Source organism: Miniopterus schreibersii, assembly GCF_964146895.1.
Source record: "Miniopterus schreibersii genome assembly, chromosome: 1".
Lineage (NCBI taxonomy): Eukaryota > Metazoa > Chordata > Mammalia > Chiroptera > Miniopteridae > Miniopterus > Miniopterus schreibersii.
In genome coordinates this window covers 43,211,460-43,233,467 of record NC_138101.1, presented here as the reverse complement: position 1 = coordinate 43,233,467, position 22,008 = coordinate 43,211,460, and the positions used below count along the sequence as shown (strand labels likewise).

Below are 22,008 nucleotides of genomic sequence, written 5' to 3'. Positions count from 1 at the left end.
TCGGGGCCCGGCGTTGGGTTCGTCTCGATGGTTAATGAGACAGTCGGGAAAACGCTTGGCACGTAAATATGAGTAACTTTTAAACTTTTTTTTTAAGCTTAAGGGAGGTGGGCGTGTTGAACAGAAAAGGCTGCCCTTCCCTTATGAAACCCAGATAAACCTTTTAGAATTTAAGCGCGAGCAGACGCGGCGGAGACGAGGGACGGGCCCCTTCCTGCCCACCGACGCCTCGCATCCTTGGCCCTCGGCGGGGGACGGGGTGCGGGGGTCGGCAGCCTCGGCGGCCGGGGGTTCGGGCGGGCCCCGCCTCCTCCTCCCGGCCCCGCCTCCTCCCGGCCCCGCCTCCTCCCGGCCCCGCCTCCTCCCGGCCCCGCCTCCTCCCGGCCCCGCCTCCTCCCGGCCCCGCCTCCTCCCGGGGCTCCCGCGGGGCCGTCCAGGCCTCCGGGCCGCAGTCGGAGCCATGCGACCCGAGGGCCCCGGGGCGCCCGCGGCGCTGCTGCTGCTGCTGCTTGGGGCCGGGGCCGGGGCCGGGGCGCCCGCGCCGCCGCTCTTCAACGTGAGCCTGGACGCGGCGCCCGAGCTGCGCTGGCTGCCGGTGCTGCGGCACTTCGACCTGGACTTCCTGCGCGCCACCTTCGCGCACGTCCTCGGGTGAGCGCGGGCACCGGCCCGGGGGCGGGCTGCGGGGCCGAGGGGGGCGCCGGCCCGGGGGCGGGCTGCGGGGCCGAGCGGGGCGCCGGCCCGGGGGCGGGCTGCGGGGCCGAGGGGGGCGCCGGCCCGGGGGCGGGCTGCGGGGCCGAGCGGGGCGCCGGCCCGGGGGCGGGCTGCGGGGCCGAGGGGGCGCCGGCCCGGGGCGCTCGATCCGAGGCTCCCCCCTCCTCCCTGCGCGGCAGCCTGGCCGCCCCGCCCCCGGGGGGTCGCGGGTGGGGTGTCCGGCGCGGCTGGCGGGGCCTCGGGCCGGGTCACCCGCGGCGCGCCCTCCCCGGCACATTCCAGGTCAGGGCGCCGCGCGAGGCGTGGCCCCGCCGCCCAGGCACCGAGCCGGGGCGCAGCCCGCGCCCTCCCGGGCCCTCGGAGCGCGCGTGGGGCCCGCGCTGGCCCGGCGTCCCCCTGGGAAAGGTCCCTCCTCCCAGGCTGCGGCCCGCAGGAGGCACCTGAGCCCTCGGGGAAGGGCGCCGCCGGGGCCACCCTCAGGGCGGTGAGAGCCTTAGGCGCCCCCAACTTTCCAGACACAGGCACTCGCCCCCCCAGCCCCCGCGCTCAGACCCTCGTGGCTTTTTTTCTTCCAGGGACAAGGTCCCCAAGTGGGTGCACGCGGTGATGCGCGAGGCGATGCCCGCGCTGGAGGGCGCCCTGCCCCAGCCCTTCGCCGGCGAGATCCGCGGCATGTGCCAGGTGCTGAGGCTCCGCCTGGCCGACTGCCTGCTGGTCAACCTGGCCTACGACTTCTCCGCGTGAGTGCGCCCCCCGCGCGGGGCCCGGGCTCCCCGCGACGGGAAGGGGGTGGCGGGGCCGCCCAGGACCCCGCCCCGCTCGGCTGGGGGAGCAGGGCGGCTTCTGCGCCCTCACCGCTGACCCTCCCTCCGCCGGGCCCCTCGCCTCCCTCCTGCAGACTCAGCTCAGCTGCCCTTCCAGGGGTTTGGGGCACCAACCGCACCCTGGTCCGGCCCCCGGTTCGCCCCGCGGCCCCCCCTCCCGGTGCGGGGGCCCCGGCCCCGGCGCGTCCTGCCCCCCGTCTGCCGCGGGCGGTGGCCCTGGCGCCCCTTCCCGCTGTTCCCTCCGGGGCCGGGTCACAGGCCAGCCCGCCCTTGGTGCCCTCAGTGGGCAGGATAGAGTGTGGGCACAGCCGTGGAAGCCGCATGGAGGGCCTGGCCCGTGCCAGGCAGAGTGCAGGGCGTTAAGGGGCTTGACTTGGTTTCTGCCCGCGGGACTCAATCGCTTTGCTGCCAGGCCAGCCTCACCTCCTAACGTCTTGCAGATTTAATAGCTTCTGGCTGCCAAAAGTTGATGAAAAAAGGTACTGGGACAATGACCCTTGACTGCCCCCTCCCCGGCATTTCCCCAGAACAGCGAGGCAGAGCCCATGAAGGCGCACCGGGACCGCACTTCTCTTTAGGGAAACGGTGTAAGACACAGACTTGTGAACGCGCTTTGCAGTTGAGCTAAGCTAACTTTGCCATTTCTCATCTCCCACCCCCACTTTCCCCTATTCTGACACGTGGCTTTCTCCCTGGAAAAAATCACTTTTCACGTTCACTTTCGCCTTCTGTTGGAGTCACTGACTGAAGCAAAAGTTCTGTTAAGAACATTGTAACTCTGGGATGTGATATTAGGGTATATATTGAATCGCCTGACAACACAGAACACAGGCAGACTCCACTCGCCTTAACGAAGGGAATGTTTTATTCTCATTTCTGATGTGAGTGTGAGGCTTTTCGAATCAGGATAAGACTAGCTACCCTAGACTGGGCCCACTGGGTGCCAGGCCCTGGAGATGGTATTACCTGTTGTGATGTGGAAACCAAGCCTCGGGGACAACTTGGTGAAAGTCAGGTGCGCGGTTAGCGGCCAGAGCTGCTGCTAAAAGCACCCGTGTCTCCACTGCACCGCAGTACCCCTCCCAAGGCAGAGCCCGGCCCCCATTGTCCCCTGTGCTTGTGGCCGCCTCGTTTGAAGACATTTGTGCATGACAGGGAAGTACTGTTATCTGTCAATTCTGAAAAATCATCTTTGAGATTCTGCAAACTTTGTTTTAGCTACTTCCAATTTAAAAAATATATATATGTTTTTTATTGGTTTTAGAGAGAGAGGAAGGGAGAGGGAAAGAGAAACATTGATGTGAGAGAGAGATGTGAGAAACTTTGATTGGTTGCCTCCTGCATGTGCCCCAGCTGGGTATCGAGCCCGAAACCTGGGTATGCACCCTGACCAGGAATCGAACTGGAGACCTTTTGGTGCATGGGGTGACTCTCAACCAGCTGAGCCGCCCGACCAGGGAAGCCACTTCCCATATTTTATCAGTCCCCTCCTTGACATGAACTCTTCGAAGTTAAGATCAGAAACCTCAGAAAAAAATTAAAACCTGACCAAACTTCCTTCTTTAAACAAAACAAAAAAATTTAAGTAACACTTGTTTTCTCCTAACTATAAAAGTGATGTGTAATCATTCTAGAAAATTAGTAAATACAGAAGAGTGAAAAGAAATTAACCATATCCTATTACTCAGAAATGACCATCAGTTCTTCAAGGTGTTTCCTCTCAGTTTTGTGTGGATTTGCGTATTTTTCCCCCTCCAGAACTGGACATGCTGTATGTAAATATTTTGCCACATAACATTTCATATCCTCAGAGAATTTAGATATCTTACCACACCGCTTCCTCTTTTCCTCAAACTACTTCTCTCTGGCTGAGAGTTTTTAAAGGATGCTTTTCTCTTGTTAGTTCTGTGCAAGGAGCTCTGGAGGGGACAGGAAAAGTGCCAAGACCCTAAAGAGTTGACCATTTTTCCAGGGAGACGAAACGAAACATTTGTGGAACAGAATGGTTTCGTGCCATTCTACTCGCTCTGAGAAATTCACAGAACAGACGGGTGATCTTGAGCAAGCTTTGAACAATGCGTTAAACAGACGACAGCTGCCACACAGAGGAATAAGTAGTTTAGTTCAGAATGGGTCAATTTCAGATTTAGATTTAGGATGAAATTCTCCTTCAGCATGTTTTCGATGCCGTGTGCCAAGGGCAAAGGTCTAGTAACACTGAATGCTGATGAGCTCTGTCCAACTGTGTTTTCATCATGAATTGAGAATCCATAGTCTTGTACAAGGATTATATAGCATATGTGTCCATTGTAAGGAATAATAATTGTGTTTTACTTTAAAGACTTACCTTAAACACGAAAAACTCATTTTCTTCTTTCTCATTTTTCTCATTCCTTCCTGTTGGACTTCTCACTTTTCTCAGATTCTGCACCAGTATTGTGGCTCAAGACTCCAGAGGCCACATTTACCATGGCCGGAATCTGGATTATCCGTTTGGGAATTACTTACGCAACTTGACTTTGGATGTGCAGTTCTTAAAGAATGGGCAGGTATAGTCCGTACAGCATAAGATTCAGGAATCCAAGACTTGCTAACCCAGGTTAGCAATCATGGGGGTGGCCTGGTACTTAAATGTGTTATCAGTTCAAGATACAAAAAACATCAAACTCCTGGAAAAATGAAACCAGAAGAGAGGTTTATATCAATTATGTTTATAGAAAGAAGCATCATCTATTATTCTGAAGCATCTACTTGAAGAGGTCAATCCATATTCCTTGGGGAAATCTGTGAGGCTGTGATCGGTTGCCCGCTTATGGTGCCACGTCGGCTCTTTCCTCTGCCTTCTGATGTTCAGGCTTCTTCTGGAATCGGGAGGGGCTGTGTGTATAATGGCTGGAAACACCCAGCTTTGGGGTGTGACAGTCCTGGCTTTGAATCCTGCCTCTGTCACTTTCTTTATGAACCTTGGGACTCACTTAAACCCATTTTGCAGGCTATAGCTCAGAGAGGTTAGCAATTACTTTATGGAGATAGTTATAAAGGTTAAGTGAAGTAAAATCTATGCAAAGCATGTGGTAGATGCTTGATAAATGTGGCCAAATAATCAACGGTCCTTCTCTCTACAAGTATGATTGATCCACACCGCTCTTTTATGTATGATCTTCAAGAAATTATTCTGAGGCCATTTTATTTTCATTATAGTGAGGTCTAGTAACAATGAACGGACACTGATGAGTTGTGTCCAGTGGCGTTACTTATTTGAAAGTATAATCTAATGTGTACTATCATCACATTTCTGTGTAAACTTTTAGGGAGACAGCATTAATCAGTGCTCACTGAGTACACAGCATGCAACTGCCCTGAAACAGACTAGAACGTGACAAAGCCAGATTTTGGCTTTGGGGGACACCGTTTAAAGACAAGGACTGTATTTCGTTCGTTCTTTGCATTTAGGGGTTGAGTCACAGATATAAAAAATTCATTTACCAGATACTCATTTGGTCATCTGCTTTTACAAGCAAAAACTTTTTCTCATTAAAAACTCAAACAACACGGGGTTTCCCACATGTTGCTGCTTCTAGGATGGGGCTTCTTAACCTTTGTGTGGGAGCCCCTTTGGAAATGAAGCCTGCTGATCCCTTCTTAGGCTTATGTGTTATAATTCATAAAATAAAATGCATGGGATGACAAAGAAAACCTTTAGATTGAAATACAGCCATGTGAATATTATATTTTTTCTTAACACATTAAATAGTAAGATTTGGCAGTGGTTCTAATAACTAGCATAATATCAGGGCAGTGATACGTATGAATGGTATTTTAAGATGTGTGTGTACAGCACAGCACGATAGGTGTGATACCATTACGTATGTGAAAATACCTGCAATTTCTGCTGGTGACGGAATCACGACACTGCTACAATGACGTGGTTGGTTGCATGTATTCATTACAGAAGAAGTGAAATTTCCGTTAGAAGTTAGTGAAAATAAAGATGTGCCTCTTTGCCCCCATCCAAGGTCACAGGTCCATGGAATTCTGTCCAAGGGTAAGCCTCTGGAAGGCTATTTCAGAGGTTTTATTCTATTGGGACCTTAGAAGAAAAAAAATCCTTGAAATTGTGGGGCAAAATAAGGTGACTTCAAAGTATCTTTAGCTGGAGTGGTAAAGTGAGACTTTCTCTCTTGGTTTCAGATCGCTTTCACAGGAACCACTTTTATCGGCTATGTGGGATTGTGGACGGGTCAGAGTCCTCACAAGTTTACGGTTTCTGGCGATGAACGAGGTAATGAAAACGAACTCCCAGGTGCCTTTAGCCACATCCGTGTTCAGCTCTATCCCAGCACCTCACTCGCCCACCCAGCAGGACGCAGAGGAGCGCCTGCTGCGCTCGATGGCAGGGACTCGATGGCAGGGACTCGCCGTCTAGGGGTTAGACCGGCTGTGGGCTCGCAGGCGAGGAAGGGGCGTGCAGGCCCTTACGAGGGCGAGACCTAATCCGGGGTGATAGGCTGGCATGAAGGGCGGCGGTTCCTACAGCTGGGGCCAGGGAAGGCCTGGCTCGGGGCCGCCAGGCTCCTGCCGGGTCTGTAGAAGCTGCGGGAAGGCCCTCCCGATGGATGCCAGTAGCGTGGTTACAGCCTGGAGATGAGAGTAGGCTGAGGCCACGGGAGGGTCACGGGGAGGAGTTTGGATTTTAAGCGCAGTGGAGGCCCTTAAGGATTTTAGGCCAGGGAGTGAACAGAGATCTAATTTATATGTTTAGCTATCACTTTGGCTGCTCTGTAGAGACTGAATCCTGTTGGGTTAAGATGGAAGCGGAAGGCTGTTAGGAAGCTATTACGGTAATCTAGAGGCTATGGATGGCTTTCTGCAGGCAGCATCTCTATAGCACTTTACAGTTTGCTGTGCGCTTTCTCGTAAGCTTTCTCATCAGAGCCTCACACAGTCCTGTTACACAGGCGAGGCTGACACTTGTATTAGCCCCATTCGTTATGCAGAGGAGGAAACTCAGGTGATGAGAAGAAATGACAGCTAGTAGGTGGGGGAGGTAGTTCTCACCTTGAGCTCACGGGTCCTGGCCCAAAGCTCTGTTTGTTATACAGCCCCACTGCCATTCCCCAAACCTTAGGGGGCATCATTCGGTTCCATAATGTGTGGGAAACCCAGAGATAAACTCTTGTGTGTCCTCAGGAACTTTCAGCTGAGTGAAAGAGACATCACACGGAGTCACTTAAAGTTTGGTGTTGGTCATCGATGAGCCCGATTGACTTCCTGTGGTTATTTCTCAGGATATGTTTAGAGAGAGGGAGGGAGAAAGAGAGAGAAAAAGAGAAGGAGAAACATCGGTCATTTGCCTCCCACACTTGCCCCGACTAGGGATTAAACCGGAAACCTGGGTATTGCCATGACTGGGAATCGAACCCACAAGCTGGTATATGGGGTGATGAGCTAACTGAACCGCCTGGGCAGGGTGGTTTGTTCTTACTTTTTTACATAAATAAGGCTTCACCAGGAAGATGCTGGTTGAGTATATATCAATGTCTATAGTAGTAAGTTCTTTTTTAAAAAATCCTCACCTGAAGATATATTTTTATTCATTTTAGAGAGAGAGAAGGGTGGGGAGAGAGAGAGAAACATCAATGTGAGAGAGAAACATCAGTTGGTTGCCTCCTGTTGGCACCCCAAGCAGGGATCAAATTCGCAACCTGGCTATGTTCCCTTACCAGGAATCAAACCTTCCACCTTGTGGTGCACAGGACGACTTTCCAACCAACCGAGCCACACCAGGCAGGGCTGTAGTAATCAGTTCTTTATCCTAATGTATTTTTCAACATTTTCTCAAATATCAGCTATGGGTGAGCCTGGTTCTCAAATGGTACTCTACCCACAGCATGACAGTTATTAAGGTTTTACACAGAATGTCTGTAAACACATGCATATTAAAAAGGTGGGCTTTGTTTCCATCATTTTGCAACTCAAATTGTTTAACAAACTGATTAGTAGAACCTAAGGTATGAGCAGTTTAAAAATACCGGTTATTCTGTAACATACATATTTAATTAAATACTGTCAAACTGCTTTTTAAAAGCTTTTTTAAAAACTTTTTAAAACCTTATTTGAATGAAAACTATACTTTAACCTGCTAAGATTGCCCTGCCAATGTGGCTCAGCGGTTGAGCGTCGACCTAGGATCCAGGAGATCGCAGTTCAATTTCCCGTCAGGGCACATGCCCAGGCTGTGGGCTCGATTCCCAGCAGGGGGCCTGCAGGAGCCAGCGGATGAATGGCTCTCATTGATGTTTCTCTCTCCCCCTCTCCCTTCCTCTCTCTGAAATTAATAAAAATCTATTAAAAAAATATTTAATCTGCTAAGATTGAGTTGAAACGCCTGAGCAATAAAGTAGCACCCCTTGTCTAATGGAGATAAGATATTCCATTAAGTCTCTGGGCTTTACTGGGAGTGCCACAGTGCCTCCAGCCACCCTGGGAACCGGTAAGGACATGAAGAGGACCGATGGCACAGAGTGTGAGGGGCCTCACCTAACCCCCTGGCATTAAGATCTCGGACGCCAGAGCCAGCCTGCCTGGGTTCGTATCTTGGTGCTGTCACTTGCTAGCTGGGTGACCATGACCAAGGTGCTAACCTGTCTGCTTCAGCTTCCTCCTCTGGAAAGCAGGGATGGTGATCCCTGTTGTGAGGATGAAGTGAATTAATGGACATGAAGTACCCAGAGCAGTGCCTGGCACAGAGTAAGGGCCATAGAAGCATTTGTTGTTCTTGCCACATCTCTTGCCCTGACCTCCTCTGAGACCCAGATGGGAGGATCCATCCACCGTCGCAGCATCTCCCCTTTGATGTCTACTGAGTAGCTCAGACTTAGCATGATCAGACGGATCTCTCGACTTTTTATTTCCTTCTTTCCTTGCCCTCACTCTGCCTCCACCCAAATCTGTTCCTCTCTCGGTTTTCCATGTCTTAGGAAATGGCACGTCTCATCAACTGATTGCACCAGGAGAATCCTTAGACCCCTCACCCCCCGAGTCTTGTGAGCTCTGCCACCAAAACTAGACTGTCCCTGCCGGCTCTGTCTACCTTCACTGCTAGGCCAGCTGCCACCACACCTGCACTGCTGCAGTCCCTGTCCACCTGGCCTCCCTGCGTCTCACCCTTCGGTAATTCTCTCTCATCTAGCAGCGAGCATGATCGGGAGGTTCCTCTGTTTAAAACCTACAGTGACGTCCCATTTCACTTCTAATAAGCCAAAGTCCTGACTCTGACCTCAGAACTCTCCACGATCACCTCCTATAACTGTCTCTTATTTTACGCCTGTCTCCTCCCTCCCTCCCTTGCCAGCATTCGCTCTTTTCCTGACGTCTGCCAAGCTCGTTCCTGCCTTAGGTCCCTGACACCCATGCCTTCTGCCTGGACCCTCCGCCCATCTTAGCTCAAATGTCCGCAACTCAGAGAGGCTGTCCTTGTGTTCTCTAAAGGAATCTTCCTTGTCACTCATGATTACATTATCCTGCCTTATTTTCTTTATTATAGTTACCCAAGTCTTGTTTGTTTAATGGTATGATCAACTGAGCATCGTGTGTCAGGAGGCTTTACTAGAAATAAATGGCAAAAATTTATTCAAGGTTCTTAAGGTTTGCAAACAGATACATAACTCGGCAATACCCAGGGTATTCTGAAGAAAGAAAAGCGAAGAGTTTTTATAGTAAAAAGTACATTCTTCGAAAGGATGAGTCCTGCATTCTTAGCCTCTGGCTTGGCAGGAGAGGATGATCTTCCAGATGCCAGGGGTCTGGATAATGGATGTCAGGCTGTTTGGACACATGGACATTCTTTCCTAATTTCTTCACAGGGTTATCGATGGAATATAGCTATATCTCTCTACCTACCCGCCCAGGCCGTGATACACTACTAAAAAGTTCAAAAGCTCACGTTCCCTGGCTGGTTAAAGCAGGAGTAGAATAATTTCCTCATGCCCCAGCCTACTTGGTTTTAGCAATTTAGCAGCTTGACTAAGTGACTTCATTTTATTTCTCTGCTCTTTCCTCGGTATACTAGTTTCTTCTGCTCACTGTTAAATTCCAAGGCTCTTCCAGAGTTTTGTGAAAAGACCATCTAAGCAAAGTGGCCCCCAAATGCCTCTTTCTCTGAGAGGCCAGAGAGAGAGCAGTCAAGTCCAGCTTGTCAGTTAAAAGAGTTTTAGCAGGGAACTTACAGAAACAGTTCTGGGTGGCGGCAGGAAAAAATGGATCGCCCCACAGACCACCTGTTCACACCCCCTAAGAAACAGACCTACATCTCCAAAAGGAACGTGGGGGTGACCGAGGGGAACAAAGGGACCAGATACCGGGCACTCCGGCTCCAGGGAGAGTTAAAAGGTAGATAGAACATTGAGGGCACCTTGTCCCTGAGGAAGAACTGAATGGTGGAGGGAGGTTAATGCAGAGCCTGGTTGGCCTGGAGCCTCCGTTCACCATCCAGAGTCCTCCCAGGGGGAGGGGGAGGGACCAGGGGTTCCCGAGGATTCGTTTTACATGGAGTCAGCTTCCCAAGGAGGCAGCTCTGTCCGAACAGCCACATAGTAGATGTTCAAGGCTTATTTCTTGAATGGAAATTATTCTTTGAAAATAAATCCCCTACAGATATCTTTCAAGATGTTAAAAAGTAATTTAGGGAAATGATTGTAAATTTGTATTTTTGAAAAAATGTGAGCCCTAATCAGACTTAAAGTTCTGAAAGGTATATATTCTCTACGGCCTTCCTAGTACTTACTGAACCACCTCTCCTCAGAGCTCCATAATTTTATTTTGCCTGAGGCGGTTAATAGAATGATTTAAGATAATTGTCATTGTTTCCAGGCATAGGGAAGTCTGTGTATAGATGTGACACACACACACACACACACACACACACACACACACAGAACACAGACTCTTTAGTGCCTAGAAAGTGCTTTTAGCTTCACCTTTGAAAACCGGATGCTAGTAAAATCACTCTTCCTCCACCAACCTTTGTCCCCTATCCGCTTGTATTATGGAAAAGAAACAAGACTTAAGGAATTTTGGAAAGTGGGAGCAATTCGTGTGTGTACTTACTGTTCTTCAACTCGGCAGATAAAGGCTGGTGGTGGGAGAATGTGATCGCCGCCTTTTTTCAGAGACACTCTCCAGTCAGCTGGCTTATCCGCACCGTGAGTATATGGACTGTGGGGGCCTCGCCCGACTTCATCTCTAAACTGTCTTCCTGCTGTGACGCTCGGTGGCATTTAACAATGTCATTCTTACTGTAAGAAGCTCCTGAAAATAAGGAGCATCCAAAGGTTTGCAAAGTACGTCTCACGCCTGTTGATAATAAGTCTCAGGGACAAGCAAAGCTGGGCCTGGTTGCAGGGGTAAGGACATTTTAATCCGTGCAATGCAGCCGCAGGAGAAGGTGTCTCGCGTGGCCTGAGCTCAACTTTGGTTTGTACAGAGGTGCCTGGGTGCTTTAGAGGGAGAGCGAGGTAATGGGGAGGGGCGAGGGGGACCCCAGGAGAGCCAGAGAAGTGACAGATTACAGAAAGCCAGAAAGAGGGTGGTTCCTGTAAAACCTGCCTGGGTTTGCTCACTGTTAGGCGCCTTCCCTCCAGCAGAGACGGGGAGACGGGGAGACGGGGCCCTGCCTTCAGGTGGTGGCTGGAACAAACAGCAAATTCTTTTGGCTGCGTCCAGGGAGGAAGCATTTTATTCTACCCTTCTGGGTTCGTCTGGCGGGTTTAATAATCAAATTGACATGAGACAGATGAGCAGGAGAAAAAAAATTAAAGTTTAATAACTTCTATACCTCCTGTGTAACACCCAGGAAAACTGAGCAACTCTCCCCAAAATGGTGCAAGCCACCACCTTAAATGCCATGTTCAACCAAGGACAAAAGGAGATGTTGGGGGTGGGGAGCCAGTTATGGGAGGTAACCAGGAAAAAGCACAGCAAACAGGAGTAAGGTTTTTAACAGATTGGCAGTTAAAAACAGTCATAGGGATGTAAAGTATAGCACAGGGAATATAGTCAATAATATTGTAATAACCATGTATGGTGCCAGGTGAGTACTGGAGATATCAGGGGACACGTTGTAAAGTATATGCTTGTCTAACCACTGTGTGTACACCTGAAAGTAATACAAAATAATATTGAATGTAAAATGTAATTGAAAAAAATTATTTTTTAATTTTAAAAAAGGGTAAGATTTTTATGCAAATTTGAGTCCAAGGCTCCTTCATTGGTAACACTTTCTAGAGATTCACATCCCCTCCTCTTGGTAGAGTGAGGGAGACACCATCACAAAGGGAGATTTCTCTGACGAATGGAAATGTCTTTCATAAAGGGTAACTTCTACCAGATTTTCAGAGCTTCTGCCATATCTGCTGTTTCTTAAAAATAACCAGGTTAAAATTGCCCTGGTCGATGTGGTTCCGTTAGTTGGGCGTCATCCTGTATATCAAAAGGTTGCTGGTTGATTCCCAGTCAGGCACATGCCCGGTCTTGGGTTCCATCCCCAGTAGGAGACATGCAGGAGGCAGCCGATCAATGTTTCTTTTTTTCTCTGATGTTTCTCTCTTTCCCTCTCCATTCCAATCTCTCTAAAAATCAATAAAAAATCTTTAAAAATAAAATAAAATAACCAGCTTAAATTAATCCTTTTGCCAACAAGACATATTTTGGGGTGACAAATTCTCCCCTATAGCAGCCTTGAGTTTTCTCAGGCAGTAACTCTAAGGTGGGGAGGGGCTAAGATCATCATAGGGATGTGGCCTTGAGCTGTTAGAAACTATGTTAGTGTTTGTTTCAGTCGTTACAGGTCAAGGTTAAGGCCTAGTCAAGAGGAGGGCTCAGAGGAGGCTGGCTAGAGCTTGGTCAAGGAGAGAATCTTGGTCATCGGCTAGACTTTTCCATAGTAGCTCATTGAGATAAGAGATAATATTATGCTTTTCTATAGATATAAACGTGCTTCTCTTTAGAATCTCCATTGGAAAATATTTGAATTAGCAAAACAAGTGCATTAGAAGGTAGCTCTACATCAGGGATGGGAAACATCCGGTGCCCGGGCATATATGGCTCATGAAATCATTTGGTCCGGCCCTACCAAGGCAACCGCAGGTGGGACTCGAAATTCAATAAATCTAGGAGCTTTTTTCATAGCTAATTTTTAAGTTGATAATTTTGTATGGCCCAAAAATGATGTTATAAATATCCAAATGGCCCTTGGCAGAAAAGGTTCTCCACCCGTTCTCTACACGAAACAAAGGAACATCTGTGTTATAGGACCTATCAGACAGCAGAGTTCCAGGCCACATATACGTTGTCACTTTACCACAGAAGGCTTGTCTTCAGGAGCCCATCTCCGGTGCAAGGATCTGGCCTGCCTGGCTTAGCCTGCTTGGTTTTTCTTTGTGTTGCTCTAAATGATCTAGCCCCTCTGGACTTGCAGTTCTAACCTTTTACTTGAGTATCCCCTAAAGATGTTGATAAACTGTATCCGTTACACATTCTTAAAATGACTTCCAAAATTTTTCATCAAAAGATTGAAAAGCTGCAAAAATCCAGTGTATTTTAAGTGTTGATATTTAAAAATAAAATTATAATTTAAATCTATCCAGTGAAACCTAAACACAAAAATTATTTTTAAAAATTTTAATATAATTTATATAAAGTGAAATGCATAGATATTAAGAGTTTAGCTCAATGTGTTTCGACAGTTGCACACACTCATGTAGCCATCCCTGTAACCACCAACAAAGCAAGATACAGAATATTTCTAAGTCCCTGGAAGTTTCCCTACTGTCCTTTCTAATCAATTCCCAACCTCCTTTGACACCCAGCCCCCCAGGAAACCACTCTTTGACTCCTGTCGCTACAGAGAAGTTTTGCCTGTTCTAGAATTCATATAAATGAAATCATAGTATATGGACTCTATTCTTTGCACTCAGCATGTTTTTCAGATTCATCCATGTTATTTGTGTTACTAGCTCATTCCTTTTATTATTGAAGAGTTCTGTGAGTATTCCACAATTTATCCATTTTCTTGTTGACAAAACATTGGATTGTTCCCAGTTTGGGGCTATTATGAATAACCTGCTATAGAAATTCTTGTACAAGTCGTTCTGTAAACATATGTATCCATTTCTGTTGGCTCAGCACTTGAGAATGGAATTGATGGGTCGTAAGGTGGATGTCTACTTAATTGAAGTATATAAATAAAAGCCATACAGCTCATCTATTTAAAGTATATACTTCACTGGTTCTTAACATATTCATAGAAATGTACAACCATCACTAAGTGTAAGGCAGGGAGACGCCCACGTGGCCCCGCCTGGGGCTGGTGTTGTGGTGCTGCCTGTGGTCCTTTGCAGCCACTAACACCTTGAATTGTCCTTGGCCTGAGCCTGTTCTCACCCTGCCCCGACGCTGGGCTCGCAGCATTCAGGGGCGAGCAGGAAAGGCAGGGCCTTCGCTCGGGCAGGCCAGTGACTGAGGGTGCGGTGGGAAGGGCAGGCCTCCGCACGGCAGGCTTGTGCTCCTCAGCCTGGGGGCTCGCGCTTGGGAGCTGGAGACAGGGAAAGAATCCCCCGAGGACCCGCGCCACAGGCCTGTGGAAGTCCGCATGAAGCCCCAGGGGCCACTGTCACCAGTTCAGCTCCCAGCCCTGACGGAGCACGGAGCATCTCTCCGTCAGCCCTGAGCCTTTGCCAACGATTCCATCGAGCTGAACTGTTCCCCACCCCCACTCCCGCCCCCAGCCACCCCTTCCACCCGCCTAACTTCTGCCTCTCTGGTCTCAGTGCGCGTGATACCCCCTGAGATGCCTCCTCGATGCCCTGGGTGAGGATGGTCCCTTGCGTTGGCTTCCATAGCATCGTTTCCTTGTTCACACTGAGTACACTGCGTCACCATTTTCGGTTGACTTTCCTGTCATCCATGGTGTCTAGCACTTAGTAGGTACACAAGAAATACCTGTTGAAAGAACAAACGAGTGAGGAAACATGGGGAGTCGTCTGGAAGGTGATCTGCCTGAAAAGCATTCTGCCCATGTTTTCTGAGCTGGGCCTAGAATTTGTCAGCAGCTCTTCCCTTTTGTGAGAAAAATGCCGCTGCTGTTGGCTGCCCACTGAAGCTCCTCCGTTTCAGGAGGCCTGATGACAGGAAGATGAAGCCAGGGCAGTTCAAGATTGGGATCGTGGGTTAATATACCAGGAGGATCTGCTTGGACCACATGTCCATCGATCGGTGTGAATGACGATGCTGATGCAGGTTTGTCTCTCTGTTCAGACCCTGAGTGAATCAGAAAACTTCGAAGTAGCTGTTCAAACACTGGCCAAGACTCCCCTTATTGCCGATGTGTATTACATTGTTGGTGGCGTGTCTCCCCGGGAAGGAGTGGTCATCACAAGGAACAGAAATGGCCCGGCCGACATTTGGCCTCTAGATCCTTTAAATGGAGCGTAAGTAGAATTAAAGGCTCTGGTCATTTTGTATTAATAATCTGTTTTTAATTGACGAAATGGAGATATTTTCTATTTTTATATATTTCTTCTTTACTTACGTCTTCAGTGACCTTGATAAGATAATGTGCTGTGTTGTAGGTGGTTCCGAGTTGAGACAAATTATGACCACTGGAAGCCAGCGCCTGAGAGAGATGACCGAAGGTGGGCCTCTGTCTGGTTCGCAGTATTTTTTTTGGGTCAGGAGAATATGTCCCCCTGTTACAGGAACTAGAGAGGACTACAGGTGCTACCCCCTCCCAGAAAATATACCTGGGCTCCCTTGCCAGTGCAAGGCCGGAATGGGAGAGTGTGTGTGGTAGGGAACCAGGGGACAGCCTCTTTGCAGTCAGTCAGCGGGTGTTGGGAGGGTAAGGTTGGCCCTGGCCTCAGGGTCAGAAGCCCCAGAAGCCCTATATTCCAAACAACCTTCCATGTTTTATTAAAGGGGATGCTGGTGGTGAAAAAAACAATTGTTTCCATCCTCTTGGGCCTCTGTTCACCCATCTGTAAAAGGAAAGATAGCAAGATGCATGGTTTTCTCTGTAAGACTTTTTTTGGAAGGAAAACATTTTTCATACTTAAATAAATAAATAAACCAGTTGGGGGGCTTTTATTGTTCCTTCTAATTTTGAAACTTCTATAATTATAAGTAAGTGTGTCCCCAAAGAGCAGGTATTTCCCTCTTGGCTTTACTCCCCCCCTCTCCCCCCCACCCCGGGTTTGGTGGCAGCTCTTCAATTCTGCAGCGATGCATTTTCACCAGCCCAGCCTCCTTGAGCAGGTGGGGCCGGTGGGCCCACGGTTGAATTAATTCCACTGTGGGGATCTGGGACTAGGGGGGAAACATGCTTGGGGCCAAATCTGTTTTGAGGAAAGGGAGATAATGAGGCCAGGCCTCGCCTTGAGTCTCCCAAAATGAGAACTGGTGGGAGTCAGGTTTCCTGAGGTGCCCGGTGACCTTTTACCATTGTCCTTGCAGAACACCTGCCATCAAAGCCCTCAATGGAACGGGCCAGGCACACCTCAGCCTGGACGCCCTCTTCCAGGTAACTTGAATTGGGATGCCCAGTTTTGCTCAGGGTGTTTGGTGTCTTTGTTAATAGTGATTTAAGAAAATATTCTCCTCTGAAGTCAAGCAAATATGATAGATGCAGATGCTAGAAGTTGTACTGGTTGAAAACATGAAAAAAAAGCCAGATGACATTTTCTGAGCTTGTTTCTTGTGTCGGTTAAAGTATCGGTCTTCACCTTAATCTTTCTGTGCGTTAGAGAAAAGCGCAGAGGTGGGATATGTTCATCGTCTCAGAGGAGAAAGGGTTCAGAGGTCGGTAACTGTTGCTCGGAGACACACTGAAGTGTTAAGTGGTTTTATTCTTCCTGTAGATGCACTACATGTATTTAGTCTCTGTTTTGATAGTTTTTATAATATGATTTTTTCCTATGCAGGTTTTGTCAGTGTTTCCGGTTTATAACAAGTAAGTGACATCTGTTCTCATCTGTTCATACGTCAGTCACCCCAGAAGGTGGACTCGTGCGCTCTGGCTCAGCAGGGATCCGAGGGCTCCCTGTGGAGCAGGCTTTCTGGGTGCTGTGGGAACAGCAGTGAGCAAAACAAAGTCTCTGCTCTCACGGGACTAGAATTCTGCTGGTAAACAGATAAACAAGTGTATCATATGTCAGGTGAGAAGTCCACGAAGAAAAACAAAGATAAAGAAAAGCAGAGAGACATTTTCATCCTAAATATGCCTGGTTTCAGGGGCCTGCCTTCACTGATTCGGGGCTCCTTCATTTCACTGTTAGAACTAAACTCGGGACAGCTCTGGCTTTCCTTTGTCTTCCTGGGGAAGTTCTGCTACCCTGTGATCATTCAGCATCGAAGTTCCTATGCCCTGGATAGCCTACAGCCTGGGACTTCACCCACATACTTTTCTGAAGTGAACCGCTGGGGCTCTGCCACCACTGCTACAGGAAGCTCTTGGTCACATTTGAGAGGCAGCCACCACGAAGCTTGTACAGGAGACTCTGAAGGTCACTGTCACCATCGCAGCAAGGCTGTAGAGGCCAGTAGCCTGCTGGTCATTGCCCCCTCCAGGTGTTGCCTGATTGTCTTTCCCACACCTAAGACCAGCTCATTAGGATGCTGACACCTTCTTTTGCTCCTGTGGGAGAACTTAACTGACTAAAATAAGAGGAAGCACCTGCACGTCCATACAGAGTTTTAGCTTCTTTTCTATAAGTTTCATCATTCTCACTTCTGCTTTCTCCAAGACAGGAATATCAAAATAGTATTCTTTAAGAAATAGCCTAATGCAGATGAAACCTGTACAGTGGTTTTTAGTTTCAAATACCTAATTGATTTCCCCCCCTAGAAACAATCCTCTTTTACACAAACACAAAATTGGAGTTTTCCTGATGGCCTCTAGAATATCTTTTGTATATGGGTGCTTTAAGATTTGTTATGTTTAATGATGTTTTCAAAACTGGCGTTACTCTTTTTACTTTGTACAGTAATAGGAATATATCTTCCAAATACCTCTTCGAAAGTTCTTTTTAAAGTATGGCCTGATGAAAAGATTAATGCTAAAATGTTTATTCCATGAACGATATTCTATCTGCCAAATACAGAAAAACCAAATTACCTAGTCAGTCAGCATTTTGCCACCCTACCAAATGAGCTACTTGGGTAACAAGTGGTGCCCAGTGGTATGGTAGTAAACTAGCTGTTTGGTGGGGAGCAAAAAACAAACAAAAGACCCCCCTGATTTGTAGCATTTATTAGCTTCCATGGTGTGAATACTCCTCCCTGGCCTCTTTCAAGCTTACAATTGGCTATTTAACAGTTGACTCTCACCAGCCTGTAGGAGCCAGCTCCAGGGGCACAGGTGACTATTACCCTTTCTGGTACCACAGTTTTACCCTTTAATATTCATTTGAAAGGTAGGGGGTAAAAGCCTATTTTTCTGTTCTTATAGTTTTAAAAATAATTATATAAATTATGAATATATCTTTTAAAATTAGTATTATAATAAAATACTTATATTTATTTTAATAAAGCATTTCCATGCTGTGAATAGCCCTTACAATTTTAAATAACTGCATAGCCAGTAGAATGTGGTATAAATGAGTTAAGCGTTCTCCAGTTGTGAGACTTTCCTCCAGTAAAGCTCTGAAGTAAACATGTTTGTGTATTCCCCCCTTTCCCCCCGCTTTTGGATATTTTTCCCTTGCCTGAATTCCCAGATGCGTGGTTACTGAGTCAAAGGCTATGAATGTTGAAATGGCTTCTGAAATATTTTGTTGAAATAGAATTGTTAGAACTTATAAACAGTTTACAGAGCAGCGTTTTTCTCTGTTGTACAGTTGAAAGCCCAAGAGGAACTATTTAAAGGGTAATCACCACTGATCCAGAATTAACACAGCTCCCTGACTCTCAGGCCCGGTACTTGTACGAGGCTAACAGAAAGAAGTCTGAGCAGAAGTTAGCTCTATGCTGCCCCCTTGTGCTGTGCTGCAAAACTGCACTCACCTGCGGTGGAATGCCATCCTCTGCCGTGGCTGAAAACAGAGACAAATGTAAAATGCTCATGGAGAATAGAATTGTGACCGAGGGAAATAAGCAGCCAAAGCCCTTATTCAGGGAGCATGCTCATAATGCTTCTTCAGCTGAGTGCACGATTCAGCTGTAGGGCCCAGGGCATTAGTTCTGCCTATTCCCGAGCAGCCCTGCTCTGGGTGCTTTGAACGTGCATCCCAGCTGGTGTCCAGCACAAGCAGCAGGTGGAGGGAGTGAAGGGAAGGGGCCTTCCTGTGTGCGTGCGTGTGTGCGTGCGTGCACGCGGGCTCCTGTGGCTCAGGTCTCCTTCTATGCGGAATGTTGAGTAAATGACATTGGACTTTTCATCCTTAGATGTGGGCAAGTGGGCCCCCTGTCTCGATCCCTGAGCTTTAGAAGTTCTGCTCTGCCTTCCTCTGACCCTCCCTTGATATCAGGATTCCACTGGGCAGGTGCATTTGCCATCCAGTCTGGCTCAAGTACTCAGGACCGTGGATTTCTTAGCCTGAACAGCACTAAGCCCATTTCCAGGGCACTTGTGGCCCACTTCTGTGGGTGGTGGGCTCCTGGTGGTGGTGTGTAGCCACTGTGGACATCCTGTGGTCACGGGATGTTTGCTGGGGGTCATGCATGAAGCCTAGGTGCAAAGGCTGAGGTGTCCACATGTGTGCCCCCTGTGGGGTAGGGCAGAGCAAGGGGCGAGGGCCAAGGCTGGCTCTTCCTCACTGCACAGCATACAGCTCTGAGGAATCTGAGAATTTTAAATTTGAGCTTGGCCTTTCCTCCATCAAAATAGGAGGAAAGAGCACCTTGAGTGCGTTGTAACTTGAATTACAAATGTTAAATATTCTGACATACGTGGGCCTCTATTTGTATTCCTAGGTCTCAAGTTGTCAGGGAAGGGCTTGTTTTTTTGTTTGTTTGTTTTTTTGTCTTTGAAGAATACTAGGGAAAATGGTGTGTGTATAAAAACCTCTCATTATTTTCAGCTACACCATTTATACCACAGTAATGAGCGCGGCCAACCCGGAAAAGTACATGACGAGAGTCAGAAACCTGGGTTAAAAGGAAGTGAGCAGAAGGGTGGAGTCACCTGCAGTGAAAGGTTTGTTAACGTTTATTTGGGGGGAGGGGTGGGCGTGTGCTGGTATTTCTCACAGAAGATGGTAACACACTTAACATTTATCCATATGTGATATTGGACAGGCATCTGGCATATGATTGTCATTTGTGTCAAATGAATGTCACTGTTATGTATTTATTTTGAATTGTTTGTAGGAGGCCTAATCTCCTGGTGCCCAGTGCCCTTTGCCCCCTTATTAAAACCCTCTCTCAGGGCAAGGTGTTGTCTCTTCGCCTGTATGGAGAGGAAAATACCTGGTGAGACTTACGTGTCCCCAGAGTAGTAGTGAGGTAGCCCATCGCCTTTGTAGCGTAAGACAGATACCGAGGGCAAAGGATACTTATAGAATTTATTTTGGGCATCAGTGAACTTGTAGATGAGAGGAAGGACTTGGGGAAAAGCAGGAATCCTTTCTGCTGTCCTGGAAACCTTCCAGACAGCCCCCTACGATAGGATACCTTGCTCTATTGCAGGGATCTCCTGGAGTTCGTAAACCTGCCCTGATGTTTTGGTCATTCACTTATCATGGGAATGTTAAAAGTCAGTGTTTGAATTAAGTGTATTTATCTTTTTTCTTCCTTTACAGGTGATTTTTAAAAAATGAAATTCTTGGAGAGCTGCACTTTAAAAAAAATAAAACAAAGTGAAAGGACTGTGTTAGTTTATTAACAATACAAGCTCCTTCCTCATTGAACTTTTCAGCTGTGTGAAGTGGCGGCAGGAGGATCGCTTTGGAGCTTGTTTTGGTAGCGTGGTGACGGCGGCCAGTTCCCTTCCCTTGGTCCTTGGCCTGCCCCTCCCCAGCCCCCCTCTCCTGCCGTGAACAACGGGCTCAAAGATAATTGGTCTCGGAAGTCAAACCATACCCCAGCTTCTCGCCTTAACAAAGCTATGTTGTTATACCTCAGCTTATAAAGAAATGAGCTCTTTGTTCATTATGAAGTGTTACTGGAAGTCTGAGAAAAAGATTCTTCTGGAAGAAATGCAGAGCTCTCATTTGAATAGAGCCTGTTTGAATGTTTGTTCGTCTGACCTTCGATCTTGTATTTCCATGTGATGGGATTGTCGTTTTTTATAATGTTTCTAACCTGATGTACCTCCTTTTTCTAAATAGCTTTCTTACTTGCTTTTTGAGTGCAATATGCAGCCAAACAACTTCTGATGGTCACTTTTCATTAGTTAATAAAATGTTGGAAAAGATGTTGGTGGGGAAAATAAAAATTTCCAAGATATTTAGTGCTGTGTCCTCCCTACATTCTGAACAGCTGTCCTCGGGAAGCAGCTCCCGTCCATGGGAAGTGTCGGGATTCAAAGGAGTGCACAGCTGCTTTGTAGAATTTGACCTTTTTTTTACATATGTATATGAAAGAAACTTCTTTGAGGTGAAGTCAGAAAAGGCTAAAAGCCTGAGCAGTGGAGCTGATGGATATTTTTGTTTAGAGCAACAGCAGAAGGAGGAAAATGGGGAATGCAGGCCCGGCACAGAGCACCCTGCCCCGCCTCGCTGCGCACCTCTCCAGTGCTCAGACTGCTCCTTGGACAGTGCTGGAGGAACACCGGTAAGCTTCCATCGCCCAGTGCCCCTTTTAAAGTCGAACATCAGGAGTACTTGACTCTTGCCAGGCATACCACACTGCACTTGAGACCAGAAATTTCTACTCACTAGTCACATTTTATTCTTGTTTTCTTGAAAATATACTATGAGTTTTGGGTGGAAATTTGGGGAATACCCTAAGTTTAACCAGGTGAAGGAAGCCCTTGAGAGCTTGGAAGCAGGGCATTGACGTAATCTAAATCTCCAGTTGCTTTTAAGATCTTTGCCCCTTGTGCCATGTGTTTTCACCATGATGTGCCTGAATGTAGATTTCTGGTTTTTCAGTCTGCTTAAAATTTGTTGTATTCTCCAAATTTCTTTTATTCAGTTTTGGAAAATGCCCTGTTATCATCTAGGAATCACTCCCCCACGTTCTCCCACCTCTTCTCCACTCCCGAGGCGTACGCGATACCTTCTTTACTACGTCTCTTAGCCCCTCTGGGATTTTCAAGGGGGGAGAGTGAGAGGAATGGATTTCTCTCTCAATGATGTATTCCACGTATTTATTTAAAGAGTTTTCCCCCTGTAAGTCAGAAATATTTCTTCAATGGATTTATTGAGGTTTTAATATCATTTTTATTTTAGATGAACTATTTGGTACTCTTGCAAACCTGCCAGGATCCTTCTTTTCTTGATATCATATGATGCCTTGCTTTTATATATTTTGTTAA

The 22,008-nt window shown here is 47.7% G+C and overlaps 1 protein-coding gene across 2 annotated transcripts; it reads left to right on the top strand.

Moving 5' to 3' along the window:
• The first annotated feature begins 422 nt into the window (after positions 1-422).
• NAAA (N-acylethanolamine acid amidase) lies at positions 423-20,975 on the top strand. Of its 2 annotated transcripts, XM_081133072.1 has the most exons (12): positions 442-651; positions 1,290-1,454; positions 1,979-2,017; positions 3,961-4,087; positions 5,730-5,820; positions 10,665-10,741; positions 14,853-15,025; positions 15,167-15,229; positions 16,047-16,113; positions 16,514-16,542; positions 19,610-19,725; positions 20,330-20,975. In XM_081133072.1, the coding sequence occupies exons 1-11, from the start codon at positions 461-463 to the stop codon at positions 19,683-19,685; spliced, it is 1,098 nt and encodes a 365-aa protein (XP_080989198.1). In that variant the 5' UTR covers positions 442-460; the 3' UTR covers positions 19,686-19,725; positions 20,330-20,975. The 2 variants fall into 2 exon arrangements, with proteins under 2 accessions (XP_080989199.1, XP_080989198.1); XM_081133073.1 differs by lacking the exon at positions 1,979-2,017 and having other exon boundaries at positions 423-651.
• Positions 20,976-22,008: the final 1,033 nt, after the last annotated feature.

Coding starts and splice junctions, on each gene's coding strand:
- NAAA (XM_081133072.1), top strand. CDS start 461: ATGCGACCCGAGGGCCCCGGGGCGCCCGCGGCGCTGCTGCTGCTGCTG. Junction 652..1,289: donor ACCTTCGCGCACGTCCTCGG/GTGAGCGCGGGC, acceptor TTTTTCTTCCAG/GGACAAGGTCCCCAAGTGGG. Junction 10,742..14,852: donor TCAGCTGGCTTATCCGCACC/GTGAGTATATGG, acceptor CTCTCTGTTCAG/ACCCTGAGTGAATCAGAAAA.